General features: G+C 33.6%; 1 protein-coding gene across 1 annotated transcript; it reads right to left on the bottom strand.

Annotated features, from left to right (window-relative positions):
* Nucleotides 1-10,868: 10,868 nt before the first annotated feature.
* Nucleotides 10,869-12,053, bottom strand: LOC121379644 (toll-like receptor 4). Its single transcript, XM_041508291.1, has one exon. It carries the CDS (start codon nucleotides 11,484-11,486, stop codon nucleotides 10,869-10,871), a length of 618 nt encoding a protein of 205 aa, XP_041364225.1. The 5' UTR covers nucleotides 11,487-12,053.
* Between the last annotated feature and the right edge of the window lie 382 nt (nucleotides 12,054-12,435).

Genomic DNA, 12,435 nt, shown 5'->3' with positions numbered 1-12,435 from the left:
GATGAAATAAAATTGCATACATTGTTTGCCCAGATGAAACTCTTTTTTTTTACAACCAACACACTCACATTTATCACCAATCACAGGACTTGTGGTGTTCACTTCTTTGTATAGGTTTAAATGGTTGATACATATACATGATACTCTAAATAAACTGGTTAAACCAAAACATTTTAAATAAAAAAACTTTTATTCGCACAGTTTCTGAACGACTAAAAGATCAATACCTACAAGCTTGGAATGATAACTTAAACTCTTATCCAAAATGCATTACCTACAGGATATTTAAAACAAAACATGAATGCGAAAACTACCTTCTGTACTTGCTTGAAAAACTTCACATTATTTTAGCCGCTTCAGAACAAGCAATCATTATCTACCGATTGAAACAGGCAGATTTCCTCTCTGTAACATTGCAGTAGGTGATGAGTTCCATTATTTATTTCAGTGAAGTACATATCTAAAAAAATATTTTTTATATTACACCCAAAACCTTTTAATTAAGTCAGCTATTTAACTCCACAGAAATATCAAATATAAAGAAATTATGTACATTTATCAATTTGATTAACGACGTGTTTAAAATTATTTATCTGTCGTAAGTTACTCAGTTGTAAGTTTGATTATATTACCTGTATATTTATTGTGTGCATGTGTGTTGTAAATTTATTTATTTAGTTATTTGAATGTTTAAGCAGTAAACCAAAATGTTTGTAAACCACCTCAAATGTAACACCATAGGTGTCCTGAGTGAATAAAGATCTGTTCTGTTCTATCAAAAGTTGGGTGCACCTCGAACTTTAACCCAGTCGGAAATTATTTGGTTTAGTAGTACCTATATATATATATATATATACCCACGCACGCACGCGCGCACACGCACACACACACACACACACACACACACACACACACACACAAACACATATGCTGCAAGAAGAAACCCGACAGCCGTATACAAAACATAAAAGTCGGCAGGTTTTATATAGAGGTGTCGGATCTCTTGTTGTAAGGTTTGTGCTAATCAGGTGCATATGACGGGAATTGTGCGAGTGTGTGTGTGTGTGTGGGGGGGGGGGGCGGGTCTATAATGCGGCGAGTGGAGTTATAAGGAGGTTCGCGTTATGTTCCTCCGGAAAATAAGTAAATAAATACCCCCTCCTCCCTACACATGCGCCTGGTACAAATACTGCAAAAAGAAACTCGACACACTAAAGGTTTAATATTTTCAGATTTAGAAAATATGTGAGCTTTAAACGCAGTATTTGGCGACCGCTTGGTTATCAAAAATTAACAATCTCACATATAACAAAATACGACTAGAGAACCCTCATTTCAATTCAATTCTTTTATTGTTTTAAGCTACAAGCTTATCAGCACAGCGTATATTCACACACGATAATATCGTTGATATATATGTACACACAAAAGAATTCGATTTATAACAAAAATGCGCGTCGATCAAATATACCGAAACTTACTGAAAACGCACCAATCAGAATTGTTGTCGTGAAAAGGACAAGAAGAGAAATAATAGTACATTTAACTATTTTGTTTATAACTAGACGTATTCTTGTAGGCATTAAATAACCTCAAAACTGTATACAAGGTTTACAGTTATTGTATGGTACAGCAATTTATCATCCATTAACGGCTTTTGTAGGAGATATCGCTGGCACTATAATTTGCGATATCTCCTGCGATATTCTTATAATCTTGATTGGTCAAATTTTAATCACAACACAATATTTTGTAACGTCACTGTGTTTGTTTTAGCGCTAAACCTATAATTAGTGACGTCACGCCACTGCCGTTCTGCTAGTTAACGAGTCTACCGCTGCCAAATATAGTGACATTCAACCCACATTACTGACATTGTTTACAAAAGAATATTTATAAAAAGAATACCCCTTCGTGTCTTGTGCTATCATAATTTGTTAGCACTCGTTGATAAAAAGTATAAAAATCCTCGGCAAGCCTCGGATTTCATATTTTTATCGACTCGTGCTGATAAATTATATCATAAGACACTCGGAAGTATCCTCTATATAGCGTTAGCAATAACAACTGAACATTGGGTGATACGTTTTCATTGGAGTTCAGTGATATATATATATATATATGTATGTATGTATGTGTGTGTGTGTGTGTGTGTGTGTGTGTGTGTGTGTGTGTGTGTGTGTGTGTGTGTGTGTGTGTGTGTGTGTGACACGTGTGTGTTTGTGTGTGTGCGCGCGCGCGTATTCATAACAAGAATAATACAACAGATAATCCAAAACAAATTTAGAATAAATGCTTATAGGATTCATAACAAGAATAATACAACAGATAATCCAAAACAAATTTAGAATAAATGCTAATAGGATTTAGTAATCACATTAGACAAGTTTCGTGTGTCTTAACATGTATGCCAAAAGACATTTAAACAGTGAGGTTACTGTTATATTACACAAAACCGGAGTATATTAATTCGTATATGCCAAACAGATATATCATATGTAGTTATCATTATATTAAACAAACAAACAAACAAATTAGTGTCTTAATTAGTATGCAAAATAAATATATTTACCAATATTAATCAGGGCACATGCTTATAAACCTTTTAGAGTCCAGCCTCAATCTTTAACGACGTCACACGCATACAGTTTGTATGGCGTTGTTATGACATTACTGTCTCAGACTATTACAGTCTCGAATCTAGACTCTCAACGTTTTATAAGCACCAGGCCTGATCTTTAGTATGTTCTGTATACATCAGCTGAATATATATGAAAACAGAAGGATTTCATCTGTAGTATAACGTAATGTAATATGTTTTCCTTAAATCTTGAAATACTGGGCAACCAACATGAAATGATATCCATCAAACTTACATATTAAATATGTTTTCTTGTTTAGAATATCAGTGTCTGTATATTCAATGTGTTTCTGGTCATCTTAATATTTGTAAGAAGCCCAAACTGGATTCTGCTTTGAAATAATTTCGTACGTACGAAAAAATAATATTTTAGGAAATAAAATGAAATTTAACCTAGTAAAATTATTAAAAAGATCAGAAACAGGTTTAATATACAGCCACTAATATTTTATGCAGAAAAATATATTTGATCTGTAATTACAATTGTTAAAAAGGCTATGTTAGTCGATAACACCTTAAACGTTGCAGAAAACTCGGGAATGTCCCTTTAACGCGTTTTGCTGTGCTTGGTCAAAATTATGTTGCTTGATTTCTAATAAAAGGTAATGTTCATTAGCAACATTATGGTTTATCTACAGATAGCCAAATTTCAGTTCATTTAAGCTTCTTTTCACAAAACCTACCCAATTATTTGAACATGCTTTTAGTGTGTTATTCAGTAAAACCAAATTGTTATATGCTGTTTTCAAGATACAATTATGAGTTTTCAATAGTTTTACTATGTCTGGATATCTTCCATACATTTAATACGTTACCACAATCAAATGTGTAACATGTCAACATACTGTCGAATATAATTCAAGGCACCCCAACCTTGACATTGCTAGTGATCTGGGGACAATAAATCATTTTAAAAAACAAAACAAAACCATACTGTCGAATGCCATTCTTCCATATCCTTTTAACACTTTCGGCTCTGCTTTGTGTTAATTGATGATGATGATGATGATGACGATGATGATGACGACGACGATGATGATGACGACGACGACGACGATGATGGTGATGATGGTGATGATGAAGATGACGATGATGATGACGACGATGATGATGATGACGATGATGATGATGACGACGACGACGACGATGGTGATGATGAAGATGATGATGACGACGACGATGATGATGACGACGACGACGACGGTGATGGTGATGATGAAGATGACGATGATGATGACGACGACGATGATGATGACGACGACGATGATGATAATGACGACGACGATGATGATAATGATGACGATGATGATGATGATGACGACGACGATGATGGTGATGATGAAGATGACGATGATGATGACGACGTTGATGCTAATGATGATGATTATTATGATGATGGTCATAATATAATAAACAAAATGGTGACACTCAGACAGACATGTACGGAGACAGTTGCCAGTAACCAATAATAGCTATTGTAGGCAAAATAAGTTTATTAAACCTGTAAGAGTATTTGTATTCTGCAGTAGTAAAGATGTCATGGCAAGGCGTCACTTTGCACATGTAAACAATGACATTTAACAAAACTGAATAACATCTGTGTTACAATATATACAAACAAATAATCAATACAGATTTTTAAAATATACATATCATAAAACAATTACATGCATATCAAAAAAGCACAAAGTACGTTACATATTAATATTAAAGACAACTCTGTAACAAGGAGATGGTAAAATAAATCTAAACATTTTATCACTGGAATGAGATGAACGGCGAATCAGCATTTTGAATAGCTTACCTGCTTACCTAATGCTTACCTGCTTACCTAATGCTTACCTGCTTACCTATTTCTGGTCTACAACTAAGTTGTTTTGTTGTTTTTAAAAAAACCTGCACAAACATAATCTTTTTTTCTTTTTTTTTTACAGTAAATTAAAATTAAAACTTTAGCATTTAGTCTAAATTTAGTCTGATTTTTACACTGACACGGCAAATGAAAATCGAATTAGCAGCTGACTTGTGAAGTAGGAGGGAAATTTCGTCTCCATCTCCGGTGCAGATATAAAATCAATAGAAACTCATGTTGCTGAGAGGTTTAAAACCACTAATCTATCTTTTTATCAGTTTCAGTCTCCAACATACCCTCCGTTATATAAATACTAATAATATCTGACAAATAACCATTGTAACAGTAATAAAATCAGAGATGCAATTATTGTGTTAGTTCAAAGGAAAGGAGATATTTTATTTAACGACACACTCAACACATTTTATTCACGGTTATATGACATCAGACATGGTTAAGGACCCCATTAGATATATAGAGAGGAAACCCACTGTCGCCACTTCATGGGCTACTTTTTTCGATTAGCAGCAAGGGATCTTTTATATGCACCATCCCACAGACAGGATAGTACATACCACGGTCTATGTTAAACCAGTTGTGGAGCAGTGGCTGTAACGAGAAATGAATGAATGAATGAATGAATGAATGAACGAACGAACGAACGAACGAATGTTTAACGAGAAATAGCCCAATGGGGCCACCGACGGGGATCAATCCTGAAGTTGCCGCTCATCAAGAGAGCGCTTTACCACTAGGCTACTGTCAATGCAATTCATGAACATCATTATATGGGATCGGGTTCTTTTCTGTCTCATGATGCGACTTAAAACGAGCTATACATCTGATATGATAACAAGCCAATTTAAATGTCTCTTTTCTTTTGTTCCCCTGCGCGTGCTGTAACCTCACCGTGGTGCAGGGGTGTAACATTCTCTTTGAGAATGGCCAATACAGCACAAATTGAAATTTTGAGTAAAAGTCAGTATCTATCTGTGATATTTGTATTTTTGCACAGTTCTTTACACTGTTTTTATTTAAATCTTGAATTTTTATATTGATGTTGATCATTACCATAGTTTAACACCCAATAGCCGATGTATTTTTCGTGCTGGGGTGTCGTTAAACATTCATTCATTTATTCATTCATTCATTTTCTTTTGTCCCACAGAACTCTTGGTGTAATTGACAAAACAAAACATTTGCAATTAATACGTTATCACAGGCAAATGTGTAACACATCAATTCGTCTACAGAAATCTTTTATATAACACATTCGTATTGACTGTTGTGATCCAAAATAATTACATTCAATTCCAATACAACCTCATTACTTCGTTTGTGTTGGCATTCACTGCGTCAAACAGAATGACTGATACATGAGTAGAATTCTTCTACTATTACATTAACACGGTACCAAACAACGTATTTTCGTAGAGAAACTTCATACAGAATATAATTATTCTAAACTAAACATCTGACGCAAGCAAATCTTTGAATATATTTACAACACAAAACTTTAGCTTCTCAGTCACACACCCTAGTTTCAACCGGTGAAAATTGACACTAAGTTTGGTCAATCTATAAACCTGTAACACATCTGGATAAAGTTACAATAATGTGCTTTGTTTAACGACACCACCACTAGAGCACATTGATTAATTAACCAATGGGCATTAGATGTAAGTTACAATAGAGTGAGAAACAAGAATCTATGATGTTTAAGCGGAGAAAAACCCTTAAAAAGTATAATAGACCTCTTTACTATAACCGGCATTTATCAGACTCATGTGCGTTTTTAAGTATAATTAGAAACACCAGGATGATCAGAAACACTTCGGATGTACGGAACTCATCTAAACAATACAATCTAAGTAACGTCTGACTTCAATTTACAAAAACGGCTCTAATAGAGAAAACTACGCCATCGGGTTTAAAAACTAGGGTCTGTCATAAAGCCATATTATTATAAAAACCCTAGCATACTTAAATTCAAAGAACTGTTTAATTGTAATATCATAAGCACCCTCCGTAAAATGTCAAATTTTATTTCTGAAATTACAAGTAAATTCCAGTAAACCATAGACAGACATATATCATTTGATACTTTTAAAGGGACATTCCTGAGTTTGCTGCATTGTAAGATGTTTCCGACTACCGGTAATACAATATTACTACGATTAAACTTACATATTAAATATATTTTTTGTTTAGAATATCAGTGTCCATATATTCAATGTTTTTCTGGTCATCTTAATATTTGTAAAAAGCCCAAACTGGATTTTGTCTTCAAATAACTCTGTACGTACGAAAAAACATATTTTAGGAAATAAAATGAAAGTTAACCTAGTACAAATATTAGAACGATTAGAAACACGTTTGATATACAGCTACTAATATTTTATACAGAAAAAAAATATATTTGATATGTAATTACAATCGTTAAAAGTCTCTGTTAATCGATAACATCTTTAAAATTGCAGCAAACTCAGGAATGTCCCTTTAAAAATACCGACTTGTAAAAAAAAAATTGTTATATTTTATTGTCTTGTCACCATATGTCTTCATTTTCAAAATGTGTATGTAGCTATTTCGAATTATGTTTGTATATATTGTACAAAGAACTCTTGTTGTCATCTAGTGACTGTAAATGCCCATTGTACAACAATTCCTCATATATTGTCGTTTGACGGCCTGAGGGTATCGAAATAAAGTTTCAAAAAGCATATATCAGAGCACAATGGGGTTATGAATGCCTTACTAATTCGTTTAATAGCACCTCCAGGGGAGTAGCAATTCTTTTTAAGCCTAACTTTGAATATACATTGGGTAGAACAAAATGTGACGATAAGGGCAATTTACTAGTTATTGAAATAGAAACGAGCTTCTACAGAATAACTATTGTAAATATATATGGCCCAAACAAAGACACTCCTGATTTCTATAAAACTATTTCTGAATCTATTGAAGAATTTGTTAATGAATTTAATATCGTCTGTGGGGATTTCAATCTTGTACTTGACCAAGAGTTGGATACTTATAATTATAAACACAGAAATAACCCTCAGGCCCGTAATGAGATACTAAAAATTATGAATAAATTTAATTTATGTGATCCATGGAGAATAAATAACCCAGAAAGTAGACGATATACATGGTCAAGGAAATCACCATTAAAAAAAAGCAAGGCTGGATTTTTTCCTGATAACGGAAAAATTATTATCTTGTATCTTAAAAACTAGTATTGTTCCAGGGTATAAAACAGACCATAATGCCATAGAGATCTTTATAAAACTTTCTGAATTTACTAAAGGCAAAGGTTTTTGGAAATTTAACAACTCCCTATTAAATAATACTCAGTATGTCGAACGCGTGAAATCGGTTATTTATACAGTAATAGAGGAGTATGCTTTACTTCCCTATAATAGAAATTACCTGTTGTCTGCAGACCCATATCTTATATCCTTTATGATAAGTGACCATCTATTTTTGGAAATCCTCCTTACAAAAATAAGGGGCATGTCAATAAGTTTTAGTGCAGCTCTTAAAAAGGAAAAGGAATTAAAAAGAAAACAACTGGAAAATCGAATTAATTTTTTAACTGAGTTAGTGGATAAAAATTCTGAATCAAAGATATTTGTTGAATGGTCGGAAGAAAAGAATAAACAGGAGGAATTAGATAGAAAAGAATATATGAAGGGTTTAATTTTGAGAAGCCGAGCTAGGTGGATAGAAGACGGAGAAAAGCCATCGAAATATTTTTTAAATCTAGAAAAAAGAAACTATGTAAATAAAACAATAACCCAACTTGTTTGTGAGGATAGTAACATTATTATTGAACAAAATCAAATGTTGGAAGAAGCCGGATCGTACTACTCGAAACTATATATGTCACAGGATGAATATCTAATAGATATTGATTTAGATGAGGTTTTTAGAAATACAAATATTCCCAAAGTTGAAAATGTTAGCGAATATGTAGGTCAAATAACAGCAAGTGAGGCATTGTATGTATTAAAAAATATGAAAAATAATAAAACGCCGGGGTCAGATGGGTTCTCAGTCGAAATTGTTTTATTCTTTTGGCAGGACGTTGGAAAATATTTACTTCGAAGCATTAACTATTCGTTTGAAATTGGCGAGCTGTCAATAACTCAAAAACAAGGCATTATTACTCTGTTGCCAAAAGGAAATAAACCCCGTGATGTTCTAAAAAAAACTGGAGACCAATATCTTTACTAAATACCACTTATAAAATCATTTCTGGCTGTATAGCCAATAGAATAAAGCAATCTATAGATAAATTAATTCATGAAAATCAAAAGGGTTTCCTAGCAGGCAGGTGTATAGCCGAAAATACCAGATTATTATATGACCTGATGCATTACACTAGTGAAAATAGTATTCCGGCACTCCTTTTGTTAGTAGATTTTGAGAAAGCTTTTGATTCAGTATCTTGGGGATTTATTAACAAAACCTTAATTTTTTTTAACTATGGCGAGGACATTATAAAATGGGTCAATATATTAAATAAGGACTGTATGTTAACTGTAATTCAAAATGGTGTTTTTACTAAAACAATTCCAGTAGGGAGGTGATGTAGACAGGGTGATCCAATAGCACCATATCTTTTTATATTGTGCGCTGAGATCATGGGAAATTTGTTTAGAAAGGAGGAGTCAATTAAAGGAATAGTAATAGAAAAAAGAGAATATAAAATAATGCAGTATGCAGACGATACAGCTATAACACTCGATGGGACAGAAGCTTCACTAAGGAACACATTAAATTTAATAGATCAATTTTCTAAATTCTCAGGATTGAAACCAAATATTGAAAAAACTATCGCTATTTGGATCGGATCAAATTCAAATAATACTCATAATCTATGTAAAGATAAAATCTTAAAATGGTCACAAAAGAATTTTACCTTCTTGGGAATTAAATTTAGTGTCCAGTTAAATCAAATTGTACAATTAAACTATACTGACAAAACTGAAGAGATCGCAAAGTTACTGAATACCTGGTCTAAACGTCATCTTACTATGCTGGGTAGAATTACCGTTGTCAAATCCTTAGCTCTATCTAAACTTGTTCACCTTATTCTCAGTATCCCCAATCCAGACAAGGGCATAATAAAAGCAATCAACAAGATCTTTCATTCATATATTTGGAAGAGTTCCATAGATAGAATCTGTCGGAATTCGCTAATGCAGGATATAGAAAATGGTGGTTTTAAAATGGTAAACTTAGAATATTTTATGAATTCCTTAAAATTAACATGGATTAGAAGAGCAATAAATGGACATGATTCATTATGGCATCATATCCTTAGATGTTACCTCCCAAACAAAAATATTTTATTTATTAATATAGGAGATGATTACCATAAACTGTGTGGGAAAAAAAATTCAAATATGTTCTGGAAACAGGTATTCAATATACTAGCATTATTCAAAAAGAAAGTGGAACTTAACGAAAATGATGTAAGTTCTGAACCACTGTGGTTCAACTCCCTAATTAAAATTGGTAACAAAACTGTTCATTACCAGAATTGGAATATAATAGGTATAACAAACGTACATGATATGTATGACCCAGATGGCAACTTATTTAAATATGATGGATTTTGTGAATTTTATGGCTTTCATCCACCATTTACTACATTTGAAGGGCTAAAGGCTGCAATATTACATACATGGCCATTTTTATCCACCAAACCACTTTCAGCTGACTTTCTATTTTGGCCAAAGTATATAAATACCATAATACAAAACAAACAGGGGTCAAAACATATATATAACACCTATATAAAGTCGTCTTTTTCTCCACCAAAAAATATATCTAAATGGGAAAGAGAATTAAATTTTGAACAAGAATACAATTGGTGGAAAAGTATCAACAGCAATATGTTCAGTATATCTAAGGATACCAAATTAAGATGGTTCCAATATAGAATAATCCAAAGAATTCTCCCTACAAACAAGTTTCTCTATAATATTAAAGTGATAAGCAGCCCAAATTGTAGCTTCTGTAATGCGTCTATTGAAACGTATACGCATTTGTTTTTTGATTGTGTACACGTCCAAAATTTAATTAAACAAGTCGAGCAAGTATATTAATTTTGATCTGTGTATGTATGTATAAAAATATATATATATACTGTGTGAAAATGTGACCAAAAATTAAAATAAAATATTCAAATGAAAAAAAAAAAAGTTTCAAAGATACTAACGTATTGTCACATTAGCCACTGTGAAATCATTCCTGGATTCCATAGACGTGAAAGATTAACAAAATCTTCTGTCAGTTGCATCAGCAAATATAAGCTATATCACTACTATACGGAATTCATTTAACTGAACGTTACACAATCTTCTATATTCTTTCTATAGCATCAACAAATCGCTGCCAAAAGAGATCATTATTTTCGTCAGCCTGATACTCAAGATATGAATCTGACTGAATCAAATGTAGTATTTCCTTTGGAAGCACCTCACAAGGAATGTTCTCCAGCATGAGAACAAGTAGAACATCTCTGCCAGTGTGGGCAGACTCATAAACAGCCATCTGCATTTCATACTCACACCAATCACTTTTCAGGAAGTCTCTCGATAAAACAAGGACAGTCTTTCTACTCTTCTTAACAGACTCTAAGATGTTCGATACTATTGGCTGCCCAGGAACAAAATCTCTCTGGTGAATGATCAGTTTCTTTCCTGCCCTTGATTCCACCATCTCTATCATCTCATTAAAAACAAATGCCCTGTCTTCATCAGCATACGAAATAAAAGCATCAAACTCAAAATGCATCTGTCCGTTTTCAGCATTGGCCTGCTGACGTTTGAAGTGATACCTGGCACCGTAATACCAGTACCTCAGTTTCCAGCGATATCTGTACATGACGCCACCCAGGAAAGTGCACAGTAACAGGAGTACAACTGAAACGGTCCCAATTATTAAGCCAAAGTAAGTTGTGCATGAATTTTCGATCATCCCAACGACAGTTTTAATGTCGGATAAATTAGTTTTTTTCCACTAGAAATAAGGCAATAATAATTTTGTTTGTTTATTTGTGTTATATTTGAATTTGACAACCACCTCAAAAAGTTCAAGTTGACGCATTCACATGCTATGGGATTAACGCTAAGGTCTGTAGTTACTGTGTGGTGCTGCACTATAGTGTCAAGTTCGGATCTCAATATTTGGGGCAAAAATCGCAGGTAGTTCCTAGAAAAGTTCATTGTGCCAAGATTGTTCATGTGTTTTACGTATAACGGTGCGTGATACAGGCGATTTTTTGACAAATCCAAACTCTGCAAATTTAGAAGACCTTGGAAGACATTCTTTGGTAACCAATATATTTCATTTAATGATAGATTGAGTATTTTTAGCGATGTTAAGTCTCTAAATATTGTTCCATTTGTGTCTTTGTATAATGGCGTGCCTAATAAATTATACGAGAGGTCTAGCACTTCTAAGGAAATAAAATTCTGAAAGAATGTTGGAGACACAATATGTACAACATTATTTGACAAATTTAGATCAATGATGCTCTCCACTCCACTGACTGGACCATACAACTTGGAAAGCATATTGTACGAAAAGTCAACGTGAATCAGGCGGTTGTATCCTAGCATTATCGTTGATACATTGTACCACAATTCTGAAAATCTGTAGTTAAGATATTGCAGATTGGGAGGAGGACAAACCTTGGGTAATGAGCACTTAACAGTCCCGTTGGAGAGAGTCTGACTGCAGATGTTGTGTAACATTCTCTTAACACTTAGAACATCTGTCGCTGTCACTGTATTGTCTCTGTTGTACGCAGCAGTAGAACATGAACGATGGGAAACTCCATCTTGTTTGTGATATCTTGACAGAGCTACTTCCATATCAGATCCTGAGACAGGGAAATGTAAGTGGTGGGCTTCTGTACTTCCAG

Source organism: Gigantopelta aegis, chromosome 8 (genome assembly GCF_016097555.1).
Source record: "Gigantopelta aegis isolate Gae_Host chromosome 8, Gae_host_genome, whole genome shotgun sequence".
In the NCBI taxonomy this organism is placed as follows: domain Eukaryota; kingdom Metazoa; phylum Mollusca; class Gastropoda; order Neomphalida; family Peltospiridae; genus Gigantopelta; species Gigantopelta aegis.
Note: the sequence above shows the minus strand (reverse complement) of the source record. Positions and strands in the feature narration are given on the sequence as shown.